We start from the raw sequence: 26,387 nt of genomic DNA on the forward strand, positions 1-26,387 counted from the left end.
CTGTAGGCCATATTGACACTGCACACTAATTAAATTGACAGGAGGGCGACGGAGGTCCTAATGAACAGAATTAGCTTATAACTCGTGGTGTTGGGGCCTTTTGTCTGCTTGTGTCGACATGAACTCTGCATGTCAATCTCCAAGTAAGAGGAGAGATTGACTGCATCACTACATGTCTTTTGTGAGAGGTATTGACATGTTGAAAGCACAGAGCTGTCTGTGTTTAGACGGCTAGTGCACAGCTCAGACACCCATGCATACCCCCCCCCCCCCCACTCTTAAATTCAAGTCAAACTAAATGCATGCTCTTCAACCGATTTACTGCCCGCTCGTCCAGCATCACTACTCTGGATGGTTCTGACTTAGAGTATGTGGACATCTACACATACCTAGGTGTCTGATTAGACTGTAAACTCTCCTTCCAGACTCGCATCAAACATCTCCAATCCAAAATTAAATCTAGAATCGGCTTCCTATATTGCAAAAAAGCATCCTTCACTCACGCTGCCAAACACACCCTCGTAAAACTGACTATCCTACCGATCCTCGACTTCAGTGATGTCATTTATAAAATAGCCTCCAACACTCTACTCAACAAATTGGATGCAGTCTATCACAGTGCCATCCGTTTTGTCACCAAAGCCCCATATAATACCCACCACTGCGACTTGTACACTCTCGTTGGCTAGCCCTCGCTTCATATTCGTCGCCAAACCCACTGGCTCCAGGTCATCTGTAAGTCTCTGCCAGGTAAAGCCCCGCCTTATCTCAGCTCACTGGTCACCATAGTAGCACCCACTTGTAGCACGTGCTCCAGTAGGTGTATCACACTAGTCACCCCAAGCCAATTCCTCCTTTGGTCTTTCCTTCCAGTTCTCTGCTGCCAATGACTGGAACAAACTGCAAAAATCACTGAAGCTGGAGACTCACATCTCCCTCACTAACTTTAGGCATCAGCTGTCAGAGCAGCTCACAGATCACTACACCTGTACATAGCTCATCTGTAAATAGCCCATCCAACTCCCTCATCCCCATACTGTATTTATTTATTTTGCTCCTTTGCACCCCAGTATCTCTACTTGCACATTCATCTTCTGCACATCTGTCACTCCAGTGTTTAATTGCTATATTGTAATTACTTCGCCACCATGGCCTATTTATTGCCTTACCTCCCTACAGTATGTAGTGGTGTTGTATTGTAGGTACAGTATGTAGTGGTGTTGTATTGTAGGTACAGTATGTAGTGGTGTTGTATTGTAGGTACAGTATGTAGTGGTGTTTTATTGACTGTATGTTTGTTGTATTGTAGGTACAGTATGTAGTGGTGTTGTATGTACCGTATGTAGTGGTGTTGTATTGTAGGTACTATGTAGTGGTGTTGTATTGTAGGTACAGTATGTAGTGGTGTTGTATTGTAGGTACAGTATGTAGTGGTGTTGTATTGTAGGTACAGTATGTAGTGGTGTTGTATTGTAGGTACAGTATGTAGTGGTGTTGTATTGTAGGTACAGTATGTAGTGGTGTTGTATTGTAGGTACAGTATGTAGTGGTGTTGTATTGTAGGTACAGTATGTAGTGGTGTTGTATTGTAGGTACAGTATGTAGTGGTGTTGTATTGTAGGTACAGTATGTAGTGGTGTTGTAGGTACAGTATGTAGTGGTGTTGTATTGTAGGTACAGTATGTAGTGGTGTTGTATTGTAGGTACAGTATGTAGTGGTGTTGTATTGTAGGTACAGTATGTAGTGGTGTTGTATTGTAGGTACAGTATGTAGTGGTGTTGTATTGTAGGTACAGTATGTAGTGGTGTTGTATGTAGGGGTGTTGTATTGTAGGTACAGTATGTAGTGGTATAATAATGTATTGTAGATACAGTATGTAGTTGTGTTGTATTGTAGGTACAGTATGTAGTGGTGTTGTATTGTAGATACAGTATGTAGTGGTGTTGTAGATACAGTATGTAGTGGTGTTGTAGGTACAGTATGTAGTGGTGTAATAATGTATTGTAGATACAGTATGTAGTGGTGTTGTATTGTAGATACAGTATGTAGTGGTGGTGTATTGTAGATACAGTATGTAGTGGTGGTGTATTGTAGGTACAGTATGTAGTGGTGTTGTGTTGTAGGTACAGTATGTAGTGGTGTTGTATTGTAGGTACAGTATGTAGTGGTGTTGTAGGTACAGTATGTAGTGGTGTTGTATTGTAGGTACAGTATGTAGTGGTGTTGTATTGTAGGTACAGTATGTAGTGGTGTTGTATTGTAGGTACAGTATGTAGTGGTGTTGTATTGTAGGTACAGTATGTAGTGGTGTTGTATTGTAGGTACAGTATGTAGTGGTGTTGTATTGTAGGTACAGTATGTAGTGGTGTTGTATTGTAGGTACAGTATGTAGTGGTGTTGTAGTAGGTACAGTATGTAGTGGTGTTGTAGGTACAGTATGTAGTGGTGTTGTATTGTAGGTACAGTATGTAGTGGTGTTGTATTGTAGATACAGTATGTAGTGGTGTTGTAGGTACAGTATGTAGTGGTGTTGTATTGTAGGTACAGTATGTAGTGGTGTTGTGTTGTAGGTACAGTATGTAGTGGTGTTGTGTTGTAGGTACAGTATGTAGTGGTGTTGTGTTGTAGGTGACAGTATGTAGTGGTGTTGTATTGTAGGTACAGTATGTAGTGGTGTTGTAGGTACAGTATGTAGTTGTATTGTAGATACAGTATGTAGTGGTGTTGTATTGTAGGTACAGTATGTAGTGGTGTTGTATTGTAGGTACAGTATGTAGTGTTGTGTTGTGGTACAGTATGTAGTGGTGTTGTAGGTACAGTATGTAGTGGTGTTGTTGTGTTGTAGGTACAGTATGTAGTGGTGTTGTATTGTAGGTACAGTATGTAGTGGTGTTGTAGGTACAGTATGTAGTGGTGTTGTATTGTAGGTACAGTATGTAGTGGTGTTGTATTGTAGGTACAGTATGTAGTGGTGTTGTAGTGTGTAGTGGTGTTGTAGGTACAGTATGTAGTGGTGTTGTATTGTAGGTACAGTATGTAGTGGTGTTGTGTTGTAGGTACAGTATGTAGTGGTGTTGTATTGTAGGTACAGTATGTAGTGGTGTTGTATTGTAGGTACAGTATGTAGTGGTGTTGTATTGTAGGTACAGTATGTAGTGGTGTTGTATTGTAGGTACAGTATGTAGTGGTGTTGTGTTGTAGGTACAGTATGTAGTGGTGTTGTATTGTAGGTACAGTATGTAGTGGTGTTGTATGGTGTTGTATTGTAGGTACAGTATGTAGTGGTGTTGTATTGTAGGTACAGTATGTAGTGGTGTTGTATTGTAGGTACAGTATGTAGTGGTATGTTGTAGGTACAGTATGTAGTGGTGTTGTATTGTAGGTACAGTATGTAGTGGTGTTGTATTGTAGGTACAGTATGTAGTGGTGTTGTATTGTAGGTACAGTATGTAGTGGTGTTGTATTGTAGGTACAGTATGTAGTGGTGTTGTATTGTAGGTACAGTATGTAGTGGTGTTGTATTGTAGGTACAGTATGTAGTGGTGTTGTATTGTAGGTACAGTATGTAGTAGGTACAGTATATGTAGTGGTGTTGTATTGTAGGTACAGTATGTAGTGGTGTTGTATTGTAGGTACAGTATGTAGTGGTGTTGTATTGTAGGTACAGTATGTAGTGGTGTTGTACAGTATGTAGTGGTGTTGTATTGTAGATACAGTATGTAGTGGTGGTGTATTGTAGATACAGTATGTAGTGGTGGTGTATTGTAGATACAGTATGTAGTGGTGGTGTATTGTAGATACAGTATGTAGTGGTGGTGTATTGTAGGTACAGTATGTAGTGGTGTTGTATTGTAGGTGCAGTATGTAGTGGTGTTGTATTGTAGGTGCAGTATGTAGTGGTGTTGTATTGTAGGTACAGTATGTAGTGGTGTTGTATTGTAGATGCAGTATGTAGTGGTGTTGTATTGTAGGTGCAGTATGTAGTGGTGTTGTATTGTAGGTGCAGTATGTAGTGGTGTTGTATTGTAGGTACAGTATGTAGTGGTGTTGTATTGTAGGTACAGTATGTAGTGGTGTTGTATTGTAGGTACAGTATGTACAGTATGTAGGTACAGTGTAGTGGTGTGTTGTAGGTACAGTATGTAGTGGTGTTGTAGGTACAGTATGTAGTGGTGTTGTACAGTATGTAGTGGTGTTGTATTGGGTACAGTATGTAGTGGTGTTGTATTGTAGGTACAGTATGTAGTGGTGTTGTAGTAGGTACAGTATGTAGTGGTGTTGTAGTAGGTACAGTATGTAGTGGTGTTGTAGGTAGTGGTACAGTATGTAGTGGTGTTGTATTGTAGGTACAGTATGTAGTGGTGTTGTATTGTAGGTAGGTACAGTATGTAGTGTAGTAGGTGTTGTATTGTAGGTACAGTATGTAGTGGTGTTGTATTGTAGGTACAGTATGTAGGTACAGTATGTAGTGGTGTTGTATTGTAGGTACAGTATGTAGTGGTGTTGTTGTAGGTACAGTATGTAGTGGTGTTGTTACAGTATGTAGTGGTGTTGTATTGTAGGTACAGTATGTAGTGGTGTTGTATTGTAGGTACAGTATGTAGTGGTGTTGTATTGTAGGTACAGTATGTAGTGGTGTTGTATTGTAGGTACAGTATGTAGTGGTGTTGTATTGGGTACAGTATGTAGTGGTGTTGTATTATGTAGTGGTACAGTATGTAGTGGTGTTGTATTGTAGGTTATGTAGTGTACAGTATGTAGTGGTGTTGTATTGTAGGTACAGTATGTAGTGGTGTTGTATTGTAGGTACAGTATGTAGTGGTGTTTGTAGGTTGTAGGTACAGTATGTAGTGGTGTTGTATTGTAGGTACAGTATGTAGTGGTGTTGTATTGTAGGTACAGTATGTAGTGGTGTTGTATTGGGTACAGTATGTAGTGGTGTTGTATTGTAGGTACAGTATGTAGTGGTGTTGTATACAGTATGTAGTGTGTTGTATTGTAGGTACAGTATGTAGTGGTGTTGTATACAGTATGTAGGTACAGTATGTAGTGGTGTTGTATTGTAGGTACAGTATGTAGTGGTGTTGTATTGTAGGTACAGTATGTAGTGGTGTTGTATTGTAGGTACAGTATGTAGTGGTGTTGTATTGTAGGTACAGTATGTAGTGGTGTTGTATTGTAGGTACAGTATGTAGTGGTGTTGTATTGTAGGTACAGTATGTAGTGGTGTTGTATTGTAGGTACAGTATGTAGTGGTGTTTGTAGGTACAGTATGTAGTGGTGTTGTACAGTATGTAGTGGTGTTGTAGGTACAGTATGTAGTGGTACAGTATGTAGTGGTGTTGTAGGTAGGTGTATTGTAGTATGTAGTGGTGTTGTATTGGGTACAGTATGTAGTGGTGTATGTAGTTGTGTTGTATTGTAGGTACAGTATGTAGTGGTGTTGTATTGTAGGTACAGTATGTAGTGGTGTTGTAGGTACAGTATGTAGTGGTGTTGTATTGGGTACAGTATGTAGTGGTGTTGTATTGTAGGTACAGTATGTAGTGGTGTTGTATTGTAGGTACAGTATGTAGTGGTGTTGTATTGTAGGTACAGTATGTAGTGGTGTTGTATTGTAGGTACAGTATGTAGTGGTGTTATGTAGTGGTGTAGGTACAGTATGTAGTGGTGTTGTATTGTAGGTACAGTATGTAGTGGTGTTGTATTGTAGGTACAGTATGTAGTGGTGTTGTAGGTACAGTATGTAGTGGTGTTGTATTGTAGGTACAGTATGTAGTGGTGTTATTGTAGGTACAGTATGTAGTGGTGTTGTATTGTAGGTACAGTATGTAGTGGTGTTGTAGGTACAGTATGTAGGTGTTGTACAGTATGTAGTGGTGTTGTATTGTAGGTACAGTATGTGTTGTATTGTGGTGTATGTGTGTTGTATTGTAGGTACAGTATGTAGTGGTGTTGTATTGTAGGTACAGTATGTAGTGGTGTTGTATTGTAGGTACAGTATGTAGTGGTGTTGTATTGTAGGTACAGTATGTAGTGGTGTTGTATTGTAGGTACAGTATGTAGTGGTGGTGTTGTATTGTAGGTACAGTATGTAGTGGTGTTGTATTGTAGGTACAGTATGTAGTGGTGTTATGTAGTGTATTGTAGGTACAGTACAGTATGTAGTGGTGTTGTATTGTAGGTACAGTATGTAGTGGTGTTGTATTGTAGGTACAGTATGTAGTGGTGTTGTATTGTAGGTACAGTATGTAGTGGTGTTGTATTGTAGGTACAGTATGTAGTGGTGTTGTATTGTAGGTACAGTATGTAGTGGTGTTGTATTGTAGGTACAGTATGTAGTGGTGTTGTATTGTAGGTACAGTATGTAGTGGTGTTGTATTGTAGGTACAGTATGTAGTGGTGTTGTAGGTACAGTATGTAGTGGTGTTGTATTGTAGGTACAGTATGTAGTGGTGTTGTATTGTAGGTACAGTATGTAGTGGTGTTGTATTGTAGGTACAGTATGTAGTGGTGTGTTGTATTGTAGGTACAGTATGTAGTGGTGTGTTGTATTGTAGGTACAGTATGTAGTGGTGTGTTGTATTGTAGGTACAGTATGTAGTGGTGTGTTGTATTGTAGGTACAGTATGTAGTGGTGTGTTGTATTGTAGGTACAGTATGTAGTGGTGTGTTGTATTGTAGGTACAGTATGTAGTGGTGTGTTGTATTGTAGGTACAGTATGTAGTGGTGTTGTATTGTAGGTACAGTATGTAGTGGTGTTGTATTGTAGGTACAGTATGTAGTGGTGTTGTATTGTAGGTACAGTATGTAGTGGTGTGTTGTATTGTAGGTACAGTATTGTAGGTACAGTATGTAGTGGTGTTGTATTGTAGGTACAGTATGTAGTGGTGTTGTATTGTAGGTGCAGTATGTAGTGGTGTTGTATTGTAGGTGCAGTATGTAGTGGTGTTGTATTGTAGGTACAGTATGTAGTGGTGTTGTATTGTAGGTACAGTATGTAGTGGTGGTGTATTGTAGATACAGTATGTAGTGGTGTTGTAGATACAGTATGTAGTTGTATTGTAGATACAGTATGTAGTGGTGTTGTATTGTAGGTACAGTATGTAGTGGTGTTGTATTGTAGATACAGTATGTAGTTGTATTGTAGGTACAGTATGTAGGGGTGTTGTATTGTAGGTGCAGTATGTAGTGGTGTTGTATTGTAGGTACAGTATGTAGTGGTGTTGTATTGTAGGTACAGTATGTAGTGGTGTTGTATTGTAGGTACAGTATGTAGTGGTGGTGTATTGTAGGTACAGTATGTAGTGGTGTTGTAGGTACAGTATGTAGTTGTATTGTAGATACAGTATGTAGTGGTGTTGTATTGTAGGTACAGTATGTAGTGGTGTTGTATTGTAGATACAGTATGTAGTTGTATTGTAGGTACAGTATGTAGTGGTGTGTTGTATTGTAGGTACAGTATGTAGTGGTGTTGTATTGTAGGTACAGTATGTAGTGGTGTGTATTGTAGGTACAGTATGTAGTGGTGTTGTATTGTAGGGTACAGTATGTAGTGGTGTTGTATTGTAGATACAGTATGTAGTGGTGTTGTATTGTAGGTACAGTATGTAGTGGTGTTGTATTGTAGATACAGTATGTAGTGGTGTTGTATTGTAGGTGCTATGTATGTTTGTATTGTAGCTACAGTATGTCAGTGTGTTGCTATGTTGTAGGTACAGTATGTAGTGGTGTTGTATTGTAGGTACAGTATGTAGTGGTGCTACCATGTTGTAGTGCTACCATGTTGTCATGTGTATTGTGATACCATGTTGTCATGTGTAGCTACCATGTATGTCAGGGTGTTGCTGCCATGTTGTCATATGGTGGTACCATGTTGTGGTGCTACCATGTTGTCATGTGGTGCTACCATGTTGTCATGTGGTGCTACCATGTTGTCAGTATGTAGTGTGCTGCCATGTTGTCATGTAGTGCTACCATGTATGTGTGGTGCTGTACCATGTTGTCATGTGGTGCTGCCATGTTGTCATGTGTGTGCTGCCATGTTGTCATGTGGTGCTACCATGTTGTGTAGGTGCTACCATGTTGTGGTGCTACCATGTTGTTGTGGTGCTACCATGTTGTCATGTGGTGCTACCATGTTGTGGTGCTACCATGTTGTGGTGCTACCATGTTGTGGTGCTACCATGTTGTGGTGCTACCATGTTGTCATGTGGTGCTACCATGTTGTCATGTGGTGCTGCCATGTTGTCATGTGTTGCTACCATGTTGTGGTGCTACCATGTTGTCATGTGGTGCTGCCATGTTGTCATGTGTGGCTACCATGTTGTGGTGCTACCATGTTGTCATGTGGTGCTACCATGTTGTGGTGCTACCATGCTATGTTGTTGTCTTAGGTATCGCTTTATGTTGTGTTGTCTCTTGTTGTGAATTGTGTTTTGTCCTATATATTTATTTTATTTTAAATTTTTAATCCCAGCAGGAGGCCTTTTGCCTTTTTGGTAGGCCGTCGTTGTAAATGGGGCGGCAGGGTAGCCTAGTGGTTAGAGCGTTGGACTAGTAACCGAAAGGTTGCAAGTTCAAACCCCCGAGCTGACAAGGTACAAATCTGCTATTCTGCCCCTGAACAGGCAGTTAACCCGCTGTTCCCAGGCCGTCATTGAAAATAAGAATTTGTTCTTAACTGACTTGCCTAGTAAAATAAAATTTAAAAACTAAAACATGAGATGTGGGATTATGATTTGAAAAAGTTGCAAAAAAAAAAAAGAAGCAAACTGGGCATCAAGTGATAATAATATAATAATAATAATAATAATAATTATAATAATATATGCCAAGCAAACTGGGCATCATGTGATAATATTGTCCCCCATCACACTATTGTTGATTTAATCTGGTCTTTACCTGTATTACATAATACAGTGCCTTCGGAAAGTATTCAGACCCCTTGACTTTCTCCACATTTTGTTACTTATTCTAAAATGTATTTTAAAAAATAAAATAAAAATGTCCTCATCCATCTACACATGATACCCCATAATGACAAAATAAAAACGGATTTTTAGAAATGTTTTCAAATGTATTGAAAATAAAACTGAAATAATTGATTTACATAAGTATTCAGACCCTTTACTCAGTACTTTGTTGAAGCACCCTTTGGCAGCGATTACAGCCTCAAGTCTTCTTGGGTTTGACGCTACAAGCTTGACACACCTGTATTTGGGGAGTTTCTCCCATTCTTCTCTACAGATCCTCTCAAGCTCTGTCAGGTTGGATGGGGAGAGTTGCTACACAGCTATTTTCAGGTCTCTCCAGAGATGTTTGATCGGGGTCAACTCCAAGCTCCGGTTGGGCCACTCAAGGACATTCAGAGACTTGTCCCGAAGCCACTCCTGCGTTGTCTTGGCTGTGTGCTTAGGATCGTTGTCCTGTTGGAAGGTGAACCTTCGCCCCAGTCTGAGAACCTGCTCCAGAGTGCTCAGGACTTCATCAAGGATCTCTCTGTACTTTGCTCCATTCATCTTTCCCTTGATCCTGACTAGTTTCCCAGTCCCTGCAGTTGAAAAACATCCCCACAGCATGATGCTGCCAACACCATGCTCCACCGTAGGGATGGTGCCAGGTTTCCTCCAGATGTGACACTTGGCATTCAGGCCAAAGAGTTCAATCTTGGTTTCATCAGACCAGAGAATCTTGTTTCTTGTTTCTGGTCTGAGAGTCTTTAGGTGCCTTTTGGCAAACTCCAAGTGGGCTGTCATGTGCCTTTTTACAGAGGAGTGGGTTCCGTTTGGCTATTCTATCAGAAAGGCCTGATTGGAGGAGTGCTGCAGAGGTGGTTGTCCTTCTGGAAGGTTCTCCAATCGCCACATTGGGTTCTTGGTCACCTCTCTGACCAAGGCGCTTCTCCCCCGATTTCTCAGTTTGGCCAGGATGCCAGCTCTAGGAAGAGTCTTGGTGATTCCAAACTTCTTCCATTTATGAATGATTGATGCCACTGTGTTCTTGGGGACCTTCAATGCTGCAGAAATGTTTTGGTACCCTTCCCCAGATCTGTGCCTCGACACAATCCTGTCTCTGAACTTTACAGACCAATTACCTCGACCGCATGGCTTTGTTTTTGCACTGTCAACTGTGGGGCCTTATATAGACAGGTGTGTGCCTTTCCAAATCATGTCCAATCAATTTAATTTACCACAGGTGGACTCCAATCAAATTGTAGAAACATCTCAAGGATGGAAACAGGATGCACCTGAGCTCAATTTCAAGTCTCATAGCAAAGGGTCTAAATACTTATGTAAATAACAGAATGACTTTTTCTTTATTTTTATAAAAAAATAAAAAATAAATCTAAACCTTTTTTCACTTCGTCATTAAGGGATATTGTGTTTTAGATTCATGAGGACTAAATATTATTTCATCCATTTTTAGAATAAGGCTGTAAAATGTGGAAAAAGTCAAGGGGTCTGAATATTTTCCAAATGCGATTTATATGTGTAAAATTAGTTTTGATTTAGAATTTTTTTTATTTTATTTTACCTTTATTTAACCAGGCAAGTCAGTTAAGAACAAATTCTTATTTTCAATGACGGAGGAAGGAACAGTGGGTTAACTGCCTGTTCAGGGGCAGAACGACAGATTTGTACCTTGTCAGCTTGGGGGTTTGATCTCGCAACCAACTCTAACCACTAGGCTACCCTGCCGCCCCGACCATTATCATTATATGTCTTAAATAACGGATGGGGGAAGCTTTTCCCTTGGTTCATTCTCATGCCAGCCAGCTAGGCTATACTCCTGTTGTAAAGCGAAACAATTAGCTTTAATATTCTGAAAGTTGATCAATAATTATAATATGCCTAGCCTATAGAAAGCTGATGGGATCTTCCTCTTTTTAATAGAGGCCATCACTCTGTTTTCTCACTCAATTGCATAGCCTATAGAAATGTTGCACAACATGAGCTCATGGGCTCATAAAAAGTTTGATTAGATTCAGAGGGACAGTAGAGTCCTGAGTACCAGGCAGTCAGCAAGTTTGGTAGACTACTAATGACCATCAGCATCCTCAGAGCTGGGAGAAACCTAGTTACTGTGAGGTCATGACCCGTGACTGCCGGTTTGATGGTAATACGGTCACCACAAAAGCCCTAATCTTGATACTGTGTTCATTTTGGCATGTTTACCCATTTGTTGTGTGCGTAGATAGCAAGTCAATGGAGCTAACTGGCTAGCTACTACTGTTAGCTAGCCAGATAGCCACAAATCCTTTTTAGCTAAGCTCGCTAACCACAAAGAATTTACATTTACCTTGCATAACATTATATTGAGGTCATTTTTGCCTGTTTTAACTAGCTAGATAGCTAGAAACACCACCTATATTCTACTTAGAGCTTTGACATTCCTGTGTAATGAACGGCGTGTATTATTATAAATGGATTATTTATTTTTTAATGTTTTGTTTTGCAGGAGGCCTTACAGAGAATAATAACCACATTGGCCAATAAAAATGAGGAGCTCCATAACTTCATGGAAACACTTAGTCACTCTCTGGCTGGTGTCCAGGTAAGACATATATATTTATTTATATATTTATTTATTTATATATATTTTATTTATACATATTTTATTTATTTATATACATATTTTATTTATTTATATACATATTTTATTTATTTTTATTTATATATATTTATTTATTATATTTATTTACTTATATTTATTTATATTTATATATTTATATTTATTTATATTTATTTATATTTATTTATATATATATTTTTTTTAATTTTTAACTATGCAAGTCAGTTAAGAACACATTCTTATTTTCAATGACAGGCTAGGAACAGTGTGTTAACTGCCTGTTCAGGGGCAGAACGACAGATTTTGTACCTTGTCAGCTCTGGGATTTGAACTTGCAACCTCGGTTACTAGTCCAACGCTCTAACCACTAGGCTACCCTGACGCCCCATATATACATAACACTCAGTCAATTACATTAAACATAACATACAGCAATAATAATGTTGATATTACAATCTTGTACAGTAATTTCCATTTACCAAATATGCCATGTTGATCCATCTATAGACTCTTGTGATGCAGAGATACGGTTCTGGGTTCAGAGGATAATCTATATGTGTGTGTGTGTGTGTGTGTGTGTGTGATTTATTTCCAAGGTGAACTCCCCACAGGCAGTGTCCGACCTGGAGGAGGAGTTTGACAGGTTATTCACCATCCTGGTTGAGATGAAGGAGAGCATGATCAACACCATCAAACAGGAAGGGGCCAAGAAGACACAGGAACTGCAGGTACCTGACCCCTAACCCCTGACCCCTAACCCCTGACCCCTAACCCAACACCATCAAACAGGAAGGGGCCAAGAAGACACGGGAACTGCAGGTACCTGACCCCTAACCCCTGACCCAACATCATCAAACAGGAAAGGGCCTAGAAGACACAGGAACTACAGGTACCTGACCCCTGACCCTAACCCAACACCTTCAAACAGGAGGGGGCCAAGAAGGCACAAGAACTACAAGTACCTGACCCCTAACCCCTGACCCTAACCCAACACCTTCAAACAGGAGGGGGCCATGAAGGCTCTACAGGTACTATACACCTTTGGGATGAATTGAAACGCCGACTACGAGCCAGCCCTAAGGGCCCAACATCAGTGCCCTTGGAAGCAAGTCCCCGCAGCAATGTCCCAACATCTAGTGGAAAGCCTGCCCAGAAGAGTGGAGGCTGTTATAGCAGCAATGTTCCAACATCTAGTGGAAAGCCTTCCCAGAAGAGTGGAGGCTGTTATAGCAGCAATGTTCCAACATCTAGTGGAAAGCCTTCCCAGAAGAGTGGAGGCTGTTATAGCAGCAATGTACCAACATCTAGTGGAAAGCCTTCCCAGAAGAGTGGAGACTGTTATAGCAGCAAAGGGGAGGGGGACCAACTCCATATTAATGCCCATGATTATGGAATGAGATGTTTGACAAGCAGATGGCCACATACTATTGGTCATGTAGTGTATACACTCACTATACACGTATACACTCACTGGCCAGTTTATTAGATTCACCCATCTAGTCCCGAGTCTGAGGTACTGGATCAGGCATGCCTGGCACCGATGATCACACCACGCTCAAAGCCCTTGTAGGTCACTAGTTTTACACAATTCTAACGTTCAATGGAACAGTAACTGAATTTCTCGACGGCTTACTGCTTTATATAGCAAACCACGACTCACTGTCTGTAGGTATAGGAAAATGGATGCCTCCGAAAAAGTATTTAGTCTTAGTGCCAGCATCGGTTTGGTAAATAGACGGCTGCAAATAATATAGATGCGAACTATGTTGGTACAGTAGGGCAAAAAAGTTGTCAGCCACCAATTGGGCAAGTTCTCCCACTTAAAGATGAGAGAGGCCTGTAATTTTCATCATAGGTACACTTCAACTATAACAGACAAAATGAGAAGAAAAAAATCCAGAAAATCACATTGTAGGATTTTTTTATGAATTTATTTGCAAATTATGGTGGAAAATAAGTATTTGTTCACCTAAAAACAAGCAAGATTTCTGGCTCTCACAACCTTCTTTAAGAGGCTCCTCTGTCCTCCACTCGTTACCTGTATTAATGGCACCTGTTTGAACTTGTTATCAGTATAAAAGACACCTGTCCACAACCTCAAACAGTCACACTCCAAACTCCACTATGGCCAAGACACCAGAAACAAAATTGTAGACCTGCACCAGGCTGGAAAGACTGAATCTGCAATAGGTAAGCAGCTTGGTTTGAAGAAATCAACTGTGGGAGCAATTATTAGGAAATGGAAGACATACAAGACCACTGATAATCTGCCTCGATCTGGGGCTCCACGAAAGATCTCACCCCGTGGGGTCAAAATGATCACAAGAACGGTGAGCAAAAATCCCAGAACCACATGGGGGGGACCTAGTGAATGACCTGCAGAGAGCTGGGACCAAAGTAACAAAGCCTACCATCAGTAACACACTACGCCGCCAGGGACTCAAATCCTGCAGTGCCAGATGTGTCCCCCTGCTTAAGCCAGTACATGTCCAGGCACGTCTGAAGTTTGCTAGAGAGCATTTGGATGATCCAGAAGATGATTGGGAGAATGTCATATGGTCAGATGAAACCAAAATATAACTTTTTGGTATAAACTCAACTTGTCGTGTTTGGAGGACAAAGAATGCTGAGTTGCATCCAAAGAACACCATACCTACTGTGAAGCATGGGGGTGGAAACATCATGCTTTGGGGCTGTTTTTCTGCAAAGGGACCAGGACTACTGATCCGTGTAAAGGAAAGAATGAATGGGGCCATGTATCGTGAGATTTTGAGTGAAAACCTCCTTCCATCAGCAAGGGCATTGAAGATGAAACGTGGCTGGGTCTTTCAGCATGACAATGATCCCAAACACCTATGATGATAAATTACAGGCCTCTCATCTTTTTAAGTGGGAGAACTTGCACAATTGGTGGCTGACTAAATAATGATTAGCCCCACTGTATATTGGATGAACCATGACTAGAATACAGTATATACATATGAAATGAGTAAACCAGTATGTAAACAATATTAAAGTGACCAGTGATTCCATGACTATGTACATTGGGCAGCAGTCTCTAAGGTGCAGGGTTGAGTAACCAGGGGGTAGCCGGCTCGTAACAGTGACTAAGATTCAGGGCAGGGTACTGGGTGGTAGTCGGCTAGTAACAGTAACTAAGATTCAGGGCAGGGTACTGGGCGGTAGTCGGCTAGTAACAGTAACTCAGGTTCAGGGCATGGTACTGGGCGGAGGCTGGCTGTGGTGACTATTTAACAGTCTGATGGCCTGGAGATGGAACCTGTTTCTCAGTCTCTCAGTCCCCTGCTTTGATGCACCTGTACTGACTCCGCCTTCTAGATGGTAGCAGGGTGAACATGCCAGGGCTCGGGTGGCTGAGGTCCTTGATGAACTTCTAGATGGTAGCGAGGTGAACATGCCAGGGCTCGGGTGGCTGAGGTCCTTGATGAACTTCCAGATGGTAGCGAGGTGAACATGCCAGGGCTCGGGTGGCTGAGGTCCTTGATGAACTTCCAGATGGTAGCGAGGTGAACATGCCAGGGCTCGGGTGGCTGAGGTCCTTGATGAACTTCTAGATGGTAGCGAGGTGAACATGCCAGGGCTCGGGTGGCTGAGGTCCTTGATGACCTTTTTAGATGGTAGCAGGGTGAACATGCCAGGGTGGCTGAGGTCCTTCATCTTCTTGGCCTTCCTGTGACACCGAGTGCTGTAGGTGTCCTGGAGGGCAGGCAGTGTGCCCCCGGTGATGAGTTGGGCAGACCACACCATCCTCTGGAGAACCCTACGGTTGCGGACTGTGGAATTGCTGTACCAGGCAGTGATACAGGCCGACAGGATGCTCTCAATTGTGCATCTGTAAATGTTCTTGAGGGTCTTAGGTGCTCCTGAGGTTGAAGAGGCGCTGTTGGAGTGAATGGACCATTTCAGATCCTTGGTGATGTGCACGTCAAGGAGCATTTGACCCCTCTCCTCTGCGGCCCCGTCGATGTGGATGGGGGCGTGCTCCCATCTCCTGTTGTCCACGATCAGCTCCTTTGTTTTGCTGACGTTGAGGGAGAGGTTATTTTCCCGGGCACCACTCCTCCAAGACTCTCACCTCCTCCAGGACTCTCACCTCCTCCAGGACTCTCACCTCCTCCAGGACTCTCACCTCCTCCAGGACTCTCACCTCCTCCAGGACTCTCACCTCCTCCAGGACTCTCACCTCCTCCAGGACTCTCACCTCTTCCCTGTAATTCCACTCCTCCAGAACTCTCACCTCCTCCAGGACTCTCACCTCCTCCCTGTAACTCACCTCCTCCTGGACTCTCACCTCCTTCAGGACTCTCACCTCCTCCCTGTGACTCCACTCCTTACCACTAGTGTTCGTTATGGGTGTTGTTGTAGTGCCTCCATACACCCTTCCCAGCCTGGGGTCTCTCTCTCTCTCTCTCTCTCTCTCTCTCTCTCTGTCTCTCTGTCTCTGTCTCTCTGTGTGTGTGATATTGGTAGTGATAGATGTTGTTGTGGTTCTTGGTTAGTGTATACCCCTCTCTCAGGCAGTCTGCGGTGTGTGTGTTATATTGGTAGTGATAGATGTTGTTGTGGTTCTTGGTTAGTGTATACCCCTCTCTCAGGCAGTCTGCGGTGTGTGTGTGATATTGGTAGTGATAGATGTTGTTGTGGTTCTTGGTTAGTGTATACCCCTCTCTCAGGCAGTCTGGCTTGGTTAGTGTATACCCCTCTCTCAGGCAGTCTGCGGTGTGTGTTATATTGGTAGTGATAGATGTTGTTGTGGTTCTTGGTTAGTGTATACCCCTCTCTCAGGCAGTCTGCGGTGTGTGTGTGATATTGGTAGTGATAGATGTTGTTGTGGTTCTTGGTTAGTGTATACCCCTCTCTCAGGCAGTCTGCGGTGTGTGTGTTATATTGGTAGTGATAGATGTTGTTGTGGTTCTTGGTTAGTGTATACCCCTCTCTCAGGCAGTCTGCGGTGTGTGTGTGTGATATTGGTAGTGATAGATGTTGTTGTGGTTCTTGGTTAGTGTATACCCCTCTCTCAGGCAGTCTGCGGTGTGTGTGTGATATTGGTAGTGATAGATGTTGTTGTGGTTCTTGGTTAGTGTATACCCCTCTCTCAGGCAGTCTGCGGTGTGTGTGTGATATTGGTAGTGATAGATGTTGTTGTGGTTCTTGGTTAGTGTATACCCCTCTCTCAGGCAGTCTGCGGTGTGTGTGTGATGTCATCATGCTGCTATGGCAGTTTCCTAGCCAACTCTCTAAATCCATTGAGCAGGAAACAAAAAGTGTCTGAAATTACCCCCAGATAAGAGATTACCACTTTATCCCTCTCTGATGTTGACCACTGCCTGGTACTGCCTGGTATGCTGGTCCTCATTACGTCAAGCTCACTCAGTTGGTAGAGAATGGCGCTTGTAATGCCAGGGTAGTGGGTTCGATTCCCGGGACCACCCATACGTAAAATGTATGCATGACTGACGGTAGATGACTGTGGATAAAAGCCTCTGCTTCTTGGCATATATTATATTAAAATATACACTCGTTGGCCAGTTTATTAGGTACACCATCCTGTTCATGAAAATGTTTCGCTCCTGCAGGAAGTGGAGTCTTGTGGCTTGTTATATAAAGCAGGTAGACAGGCATCGAGGCTTTTAGTTACTGTTCGATTAAACATCAGACCGGACAAAACTAGTGCCCTAAGTGACTGAGCCCGGTATGATCAGTGCCTGGTGCACCCAGGTTCCAGTACCTTTTACAGAAACGGCCTCCTGGGCTGGTTGATGAGAGGTTGAAGGAGAATAGGAAGAATCACGCAGCAGCACAGTGTCTCGGGTTTACTGAGAATGATGCAACAAACCAAAACATCCAGTCAGCAGCAGTCCTGTGGGTGAAAACAGCTGGTTGATGAGAGGTTGAAGGAGAATAGGAAGAATCATCCAGTCAGCAGCAGTCCTGTGGGTGAAAACAGCTGGTTGATGAGAGGTTGAAGGAGAATGGGAAGAATCATCCAGTCAGCAGCAGTCCTGTGGGTGAAAACAGCTGGTTGATGAGAGGTTGAAGGAGAATGGGAAGAATCATCCAGTCAGCAGCAGTCCTGTGGGTGAAAACAGCTGGTTGATGAGAGGTTGAAGGAGAATGGGAAGAATCATCCAGTCAGCAGCAGTCCTGTGGGTGAAAACAGCTGGTTGATGAGAGGTTGAAGGAGAATGGGAAGACTCATGCAAGTTAACAGGTGGGCCACAAACAGACAAATCCCGGTGCAGGACAACAGTGGTGTGCAGAACGACATCTCAGAACCCACAACTCGTCGAGAGGCCCGTTATCAGCAACCATCACTCCTGTGTTCCAATGACACGTTGTGTTAGCTAATCCAAGTTGATCATTTTAAAAGGCTAATTGATCATTAGAAAACATTTTTGCAATTATGTTAGCACAGCTGAAAACTGTTGTACTGATTTAAAAAAAGCAATAAAACTGGCCTTCTTTAGACTAGTTGAGTATCAACATTTGTGGGCTGGTCACGGGTGCACCTCAGCCACGCTCAAGGTCCTAAACGATATCATAACCGCCATCGATAAGAGACAGTACTGTGCATCTGTCTTCATGGACCTGGCCAAGGCTTTCAACTCTGTCAATCACCACATTCTTATCGGCAGACTCAACAGCCTTGGTTTCTCTAATGACTGCTTCACCAACTACTTCTCAGAGTTCAGTGTGACAAATCGGAGGGCCTGTTGTCCGGACCTCTGGCAGTCTCTATTGGGGCGCCACAGGGTTCAATTCTCGGGCCGACTCATACAATGCTGTATACTACTCCCTTCACAGAACAGCGTAATCTGTCTCTAACCAGAATAGAAAGAGGAGTGTGAGGCCCCGGTGCACAACTGAGCAAGAGGACAAGTACATTAGAGTGTCTAGTTTGAGAAACAGACGCCTCACAAGTTCTCAACTGGCAGCTTCATTAAATAGTACCAGTAAAACACCAGTCTCAACGTCAACAGTGAAAAGGCGACTCTGGGATGCTGCCCTTCTAGGTTTCCAGCTACAATCGTAATTTACAACATTAACAATGTTTACACTGTATTTCTGATCAAATTGATGTTATTTTAATGGACAACAAATTCTTTTCTTTCAAAAACAAGAATTTCTAAGTGACCCCAAACTTTTGCACAGTGTATGTTTTCATCATGTGACCCATGGAAACACAGATGTTCGTCATGTGACCCATGGAAACACAGATGTTCGTCATGTGACCCATGGAAACACAGATGTTCGTCATGTGACCCATGGAAACACAGATGTTCGTCATGTGACCCATGGAAACACAGATGTTCGTCATGTGACCCATGGAAACACAGATGTTCGTCATGTGACCCATGGAAACACAGATGTTCGTCATGTGACCCATGGAAACACAGATGTTCGTCATGTGACCCATGGAAACACAGATGTTCGTCATGTGACCCATGGAAACACATACACCTGTGTTTTTATTTCATCAAAGTTATTAACGTGTCAGTGGCATTTTAATAACAGACTAACTGTTGTTCATGATTGGTTTTAACAGTTAAATACATGATTTCTTCTAAGATTTGCCCTTTTAAGCTGTTTTGCCAGCATATACTATTGTTATGAGTTTGTCTGTCAGCTGATGAACCAACATGTTATTGTGTCACTGTGAGCTCAGCTAGCCTTCCCAAAACCAAGCAGGTGTTTGGTTACGTTTCCCCCTCTCTGGTCCCCTCTCCTTGGGGTACTCTCTCTGTTACCTTTCCCCCTCTCTGGTCCTCTCTCCTTGGGGTACTCTCTGTTACCTTTCCCCCTCTCTGGTCCTCTCTCCTTGGGGTACTCTCTGTTACCTTTCCCCCTCTCTGGTCCCCTCTCCTTGGGGTACTCTCTGTTACCTTTCCCCCTCTCTGGTCCTCTCTCCTTGGGGTACTCTCTGTTACCTTTCCCCCTCTCTGGTCTTCTCTCCTTGGGGTCCTCTCTGTTACCTTTCCCCCTCTCTGGTCCTCTCTCCTTGGGGTACTCTCTGTTACCTTTCCCCCTCTCTGGTCCCCTCTCCTTGGGGTCCTCTCTGTTACCTTTCCCCCTCTCTGGTCCTCTCTCCTTGGGGTCCTCTCTGTTACCTTTCCCCCTCTCTGGTCCTCTCTCCTTGGGGTACTTTCTGTTACCTTTCCCCCTCTCTGGTCCTCTCTCCTTGGGGTACTCTCTGTTACCGTTCCCCCTCTCTGGTCCTCTCTCCTTGGGGTACTCTCTGTTACCTTTCCCCCTCTCTGGTCCTCTCTCCTTGGGGTACTCTTTGTTACCTTTCCCCCTCTCTGGTCCTCTCTCCTTGGGGTCCTCTCTGTTACCTTTCCCCCTCTCTGGTCCTCTCTCCTTGGGGTACTCTCTGTTACCTTTCCCCCTCTCTGGTCCTCTCTCCTTGGGGTACTCTCTGTTACCTTTCCCCCTCTCTGGTCCTCTCTCCTTGGGGTCCTCTCTGTTACCTTTCCCCCTCTCTGGTCCTCTCTCCTTGGGGTCCTCTCTGTTACCTTTCCCCCTCTCTGGTCCCCTCTCCTTGGGGTACTCTCTGTTACATTTCCCCCTCTCTGGTCCTCTCTCCTTGGGGTACTCTCTCTGTTACCTTTCCCCCTCTCTGGTCCTCTCTCCTTGGGGTCCTCTCTGTTACCTTTCCCCCTCTCTGGTCCTCTCTCCTTGGGGTACTCTCTGTTACCTTTCCCCCTCTCTGGTCCCCTCTCCTTGGGGTACTCTCTGTTACCTTTCCCCCTCTCTGGTCCTCTCTCCTTGGGGTACTCTCTGTTACCTTTCCCCTCTCTGGTCTTCTCTCCTTGGGGTCCTCTCTGTTACCTTTCCCCCTCTCTGGTCCTCTCTCCTTGGGGTACTCTCTGTTACCTTTCCCCTCTCTGGTCCCCTCTCCTTGGGGTCCTCTCTGTTACCTTTCCCCCTCTCTGGTCCTCTCTCCTTGGGGTCCTCTCTGTTACCTTTCCCCCTCTGGTCCTCTCTCCTTGGGGTACTTTCTGTTACCTTTCCCCCTCTCTGGTCCTCTCTCCTTGGGGTACTCTCTGTTACCGTTCCCCCTCTCTGGTCCTCTCTCCTTGGGGTACTCTCTGTTACCTTTCCCCCTCTCTGGTCCTCTCTCCTTGGGGTACTCTTTGTTACCTTTCCCCCTCTCTGGTCCTCTCTCCTTGGGGTACTCTTTGTTACCTTTCCCCCTCTCTGGTCCTCTCTCCTTGGGGTCCTCTCTGTTACCTTTCCCCCTCTCTGGTCCTCTCTCCTTGGGGTACTCTCTGTTACCTTTCCCCCTCTCTGGTCCTCTCTCCTTGGGGTCCTCTCTGTTACCTTTCCCCCTCTCTGGTCCTCTCTCCTTGGGGTCCTCTCTGTTACCTTTCCCCCTCTCTGGTCCCCTCTCCTTGGGGTACTCTCTGTTACATTTCCCCCTCTCTGGTCCTCTCTCCTTGGGGTACTCTCTCTGTTACCTTTCCCCCTCTCTGGTCCTCTCTCCTTGGGGTCCTCTCTGTTACCTTTCCCCCTCTCTGGTCCTCTCTCCTTGGGGTACTCTCTGTTACCTTTCCCCCTCTCTGGTCCCCTCTCCTTGGGGTACTCTCTGTTACCTTTCCCCCTCTCTGGTCCCCTCTCCTTGGGGTACTCTCTGTTACCTTTCCCCCTCTCTGGTCCTCTCTCCTTGGGGTTCCTGGAACCTAAGAGGAGGCTTAGCAATAGCAGCTGATCGTCTTCCTGATAGCTGACCATTAGAAGACCTTGTAGCTAACATTGTCCTGTGGGAAGGACGGTTATGAGAGCCTGTTCAGCCTCCTGGCTACTTTGAAGAATCTCAAATATAAAATATATTTAGATTTGTTTAACACTTTTTTTTTTTTTGTGGGGTTACTACATGATTCCATATGTGTTATTTCATAGTGTTGATGTCTTCACTATTAATCTACAATGTAGAAAATAGTAAAAACAAAGAAAGACCCTTCGAATGTGTCGATGTGACCAAACTCTTGACTGGTACTGTGTGTGTTTTTATTTATATATATATTATATTATATTATATTTATATTTATATATATATATATATATAACACACACAGTACCAGGGAAGGCTAGCTGAGCTCACAGTGACACAATAACATGTTGGTATATTTTATATATATATATGCTTTTAGTTAGTTGTATTGAAATCGGGCTTCAACATGAGGTATCAAGGTCAATTACATTGTGTTGTAACAGCTCACCCTTCTGAAATGTCTTTTCCTCTGTTTGTTCCACAGCATCAGCTGACACAGAGCGGCAGTGCCTTGAAGAGTGCAGTGGAGCTGCTGGGGTTTGCCAACAATGCTCTGGATATTAAAGACGAGGATGAGTTCACTAAGGTAGAGGCTGCTGTTCTCTAGGGCTAGGACAAAAAAAAATTTTTTTATAATTGGGTGTGAAAGTATGAAGTGATTTCAGTGCCAACAGACATTTTAATTCCATGGGATATTGAATTATAATTTTTATAATTTTTTTTGCATTGTGTGCACATTGAAGCGTAGAATTCTTCAGTTGGACTTGTATTTCATGATTTGAAACTGAATTGAGTGAATATTGCATTCGGTTTTCAAATATTCAAATTTAAAATAGTATATATTCAGTTTCAATATGGTAGATATTTTATTCATTGTCTGTGTATTAAGTCAAAGTTTCATGTATTCAACTTTTCAGATTCAAAACCAGAGTCAACATCCTGGTACTTTGCAGGCCATAAACCTGAAATTATAGTTTGTCAACTGGATACACAGACAATGAATGCAATATCTACCATATTTAAACGGAATATATAAATATTGCATTTGAATATTCAATTAAATTGTGCATTCCAAATTCAAAAATGTCAAATTCGATGTCCCAATACAAATGATGGAAAAAGTAATCCTTCTCACCCCTTCTCACCCCCCTTAAAAGATTTAGATGCACTATTGTAAAGTGGCTGTTCCACTGGATGTCATAAGGTGAATGCACCAATTTGTAAGTCGCTCTGGATAAGAGCGTCTGCTAAATGACTTAAATGTAATTCAAATACACTTTGTTGGCACTGAAATCCCTCCATTTGTCAGCGTTAGACAATAACATTATTTGAATGTGATCAGCTGACGAGGACGACCAGGAAGTGAATGAAGGTCAACGTTGATTTACGAGTCGGGAGCCTCGTATAGTAACCATAGGTTGTATTATGTATTCAACCTAAAGTGAAACGACATGGAGTTTCTTTGGTTATTTTTGGAATACTTTCAAAGTGTCGATACTATAATAGTAGTGTTCTCCTAAACTAACACATGATTTTCCTTCTCAACGTCCTATAAAACAGTAACAGAATCTTCAGTTAAAAGTCACGCTGCTTTTTCTGTGTTTGACGTTGTTCACCGTGCTCTCCTCTGCTTCTCACTGTGTGTGTGTGTGTGTGTGTGTGTGTGTGTGTGTGTGTGTGTGTGTGTGTGTGTGTGTGTGTGTGTGTGTGTGTGTGTGTGTGTGTGTGTGTGTGTGAGAGTTTGGCGAGCGTGCGAGTGTCCAGTCCGACTGCATGTACCCCAGCTCGTGGTTAGTTGTTCTCCCCGTCCCGTGTCCGTTACCCCATCCTGTGCCCGTACCCCGTCCCGTTACCCCATCTCGTGACCCCATCCCGTGTCCCGTACCCCGTCCCGTGCCTCCATGGCTGTACTAACTATGATATATCTCTATTGTACTAACGGTCCCACTTCTTCTTTCTCCTCCTCTTCCTCTCCTCTTCTTCCAAGGCTGCCAAGCAGATCAAAGATAGGTACGGTACTTCCCTTCTTCAGTCTCTGGACATGCCTGGAAACCCAACGTTAAAATTGCATTGAATTCGAAGTAGTGCAGCAATGACTGTTTATGAATCAGGAAAGTTCACAACCTTTTTTCAAGCCGGAAAATAATATGTTAACATACTTTGATGGTTGTCTGTGCGGTTTGTCCTTTTGGCGGTAGGACTTTCCACAGGAATGTAGAATTAAATCAACTTTTCAAAGCGCTGGTAGTGTACACATTCAGATTTCTATCACCTGGACCATGTGTGCAGTAGATCCAAATATGTGCATGAGACACATGAGACCCATACTAGCAGAGCTGGTGTACGTGTTTACATGGTTCCGGGCGTGCTTCGGGTGTTCGAAATATGAACGCCACTACCAGCGCTTTGTCCATGTAATTATACTTTGCTGTGGATATATTATCTCACATTCCTACCGCCAATAGGACCAACCGTACGGATAACCGGTAAAGTAAGTTAGAAACAACATTCTGCTGTGTTCATGGCTGTCACTACATATAAGGACACGAAGGTCCGGACGGACCTTGGACATTTTTTTTTTTTCCTCATTTGAAAAATAAATCATAATTAAAAAAATAAAGCTATATTGTACACAATAAAGAGAATCTATTACAAGGTCAACATCTACACATTTCATCCCACCGTTGATCAAAGCTCAGAACGCTTTTATTCTTCATCTGACTTGAGTTCTAATCGCGTCTACCTCTTTGTGACCCAATGGTTAGTTATGTTCTCCTGCCTCAATGAGACCCAGTGATTAGTTAGTTATGTTCTCCTGCCTCTTAGTGACCCAGTGGTTAGTTAGTTATGTTCTCCTGCCTCTTAGTGACCCAGTGGTTAGTTATGTTCTCCTGCCTCTTAGTGACCCAGTGGTTAGTTAGTTATGTTCTCCTGCCTCTTAGTGACCCAGTGGTTAGTTAGTTTATGTTCTCCTGCCTCTTAGTGACCCAGTGGTTAGTTAGTTATGTTCTCCTGCCTCTTAGTGACCCAGTGGTTAGTTAGTTATGTTCTCCTGCCTCATTGTGACCCAGTGGTTAGTTAGTTATGTTCTCCTGCCTCATTGAGACCCAGTGGTTAGTTAGTTATGTTCTCCTGCCTCATTGAGACCCAGTGGTTAGTTAGTTATGTTCTCCTGCCTCTTAGTGACCCAGTGGTTAGTTAGTTTATGTTCTCCTGCCTCTTAGTGACCCAGTGGTTAGTTAGTTATGTTCTCCTGCCTCTTAGTGACCCAGTGGTTAGTTAGTTATGTTCTCCTGCCTCATTGAGACCCAGTGGTTAGTTAGTTATGTTCTCCTGCCTCATTGAGACCCAGTGGTTAGTTAGTTATGTTCTCCTGCCTCATTGAGACCCAGTGGTTAGTTAGTTATGTTCTCCTGCCTCATTGAGACCCAGTGGTTAGTTAGTTATGTTCTCCTGCCTCATTGAGACCCAGTGGTTAGTTAGTTATGTTCTCCTGCCTCATTGAGACCCAGTGGTTAGTTAGTTATGTTCTCCTGCCTCATTGAGACCCAGTGGTTAGTTAGTTATGTTCTCCTGCCTCATTGAGACCCAGTGGTTAGTTAGTTATGTTCTCCTGCCTCATTGAGACCCAGTGGTTAGTTAGTTATGTTCTCCTGCCTCTTAGTGACCCAGTGGTTAGTTAGTTATGTTCTCCTGCCTCATTGAGACCCAGTGGTTAGTTAGTTATGTTCTCCTGCCTCATTGAGACCCAGTGGTTAGTTAGTTATGTTCTCCTGCCTCTTAGTGACCCAGTGGTTAGTTAGTTATGTTCTCCTGCCTCATTGAGACCCAGTGGTTAGTTAGTTATGTTCTCCTGCCTCATTGAGACCCAGTGGTTAGTTAGTTATGTTCTCCTGCCTCATTGAGAACCAGTGGTTAGTTAGTTATGTTCTCCTGCCTCTTAGTGACCCAGTGGTTAGTTAGTTATGTTCTCCTGCCTCTTAGTGACCCAGTGGTTAGTTAGTTATGTTCTCCTGCCTCATTGAGACCCAGTGGTTAGTTAGTTTATGTTCTCCTGCCTCATTGAGACCCAGTGGTTAGTTAGTTATGTTCTCCTGCCTCATTGAGACCCAGTGGTTAGTTAGTTATGTTCTCCTGCCTCATTGAGACCCAGTGGTTAGTTAGTTATGTTCTCCTGCCTCTTAGTGACCCAGTGGTTAGTTAGTTATGTTCTCCTGCCTCTTAGTGACCCAGTGGTTAGTTAGTTATGTTCTCCTGCCTCATTGAGACCCAGTGGTTAGTTAGTTTATGTTCTCCTGCCTCATTGAGACCCAGTGGTTAGTTAGTTTATGTTCTCCTGCCTCATTGAGACCCAGTGGTTAGTTTGTTATGTTCTCCTGCCTCTTAGTGACCCAGTGGTTAGTTAGTTATGTTCTCCTGCCTCATTGAGACCCAGTGGTTAGTTAGTTATGTTCTCCTGCCTCATTGAGACCCAGTGGTTAGTTAGTTATGTTCTCCTGCCTCTTAGTGACCCAGTGGTTAGTTAGTTATGTTCTCCTGCCTCATTGAGACCCAGTGGTTAGTTAGTTATGTTCTCCTGCCTCTTAGTGACCCAGTGGTTAGTTAGTTATGTTCTCCTGCCTCATTGAGACCCAGTGGTTAGTTAGTTATGTTCTCCTGCCTCATTGAGACCCAGTGGTTAGTTAGTTTATGTTCTCCTGCCTCATTGAGACCCAGTGGTTAGTTTGTTATGTTCTCCTGCCTCTTAGTGACCCAGTGGTTAGTTAGTTATGTTCTCCTGCCTCATTGAGACCCAGTGGTTAGTTAGTTATGTTCTCCTGCCTCATTGAGACCCAGTGGTTAGTTATGTTCTCCTGTGTCTCCTTTAGCAACACATTCACCACTCTATCAAACGGCTAACTCCACCCTCTCGCGGCAGAGGCCCCGGGCGACGTGAAACGAACTACCCGGCTCGCAGTCGGCTCAATACGCAACTAGTCTAGAGATGCTGCTGACGGTGTGTTGGCGATGAGCAAAAA

The 26,387-nt window shown here is 43.3% G+C and overlaps 1 protein-coding gene and 2 long non-coding RNA genes across 3 annotated transcripts in view; all 3 read left to right on the forward strand.

Annotated features, from left to right (window-relative positions):
* LOC118391640 (FSD1-like protein) overlaps nucleotides 1-26,387 on the forward strand; it is an 86,189-nt gene that overhangs the window by 6,262 nt on the left and 53,540 nt on the right. Inside the window, exons 2-5 of the mRNA XM_052458711.1 lie at nucleotides 11,463-11,558; nucleotides 12,173-12,304; nucleotides 21,854-21,955; nucleotides 23,357-23,379. Coding sequence (XP_052314671.1) covers nucleotides 11,463-11,558; nucleotides 12,173-12,304; nucleotides 21,854-21,955; nucleotides 23,357-23,379 — 353 coding nt within the window. The remainder of the gene's footprint in view (nucleotides 1-11,462; nucleotides 11,559-12,172; nucleotides 12,305-21,853; nucleotides 21,956-23,356; nucleotides 23,380-26,387) is intronic.
* LOC127906492 (uncharacterized) lies at nucleotides 1,379-2,196 on the forward strand. The gene is made up of 3 exons (XR_008061611.1): nucleotides 1,379-1,645; nucleotides 1,898-1,974; nucleotides 2,154-2,196. It is a non-coding gene; the product is annotated as an uncharacterized LOC127906492 (long non-coding RNA).
* LOC127906490 (uncharacterized) lies at nucleotides 5,950-7,476 on the forward strand. Its single transcript, XR_008061609.1, has 3 exons — nucleotides 5,950-5,996; nucleotides 6,186-6,716; nucleotides 7,428-7,476. It is a non-coding gene; the product is annotated as an uncharacterized LOC127906490 (long non-coding RNA).

The sequence above is a fragment of the Oncorhynchus keta genome, chromosome 12 (assembly GCF_023373465.1).
Source record: "Oncorhynchus keta strain PuntledgeMale-10-30-2019 chromosome 12, Oket_V2, whole genome shotgun sequence".
NCBI classification, from domain to species: Eukaryota; Metazoa; Chordata; class Actinopteri; order Salmoniformes; family Salmonidae; genus Oncorhynchus; species Oncorhynchus keta.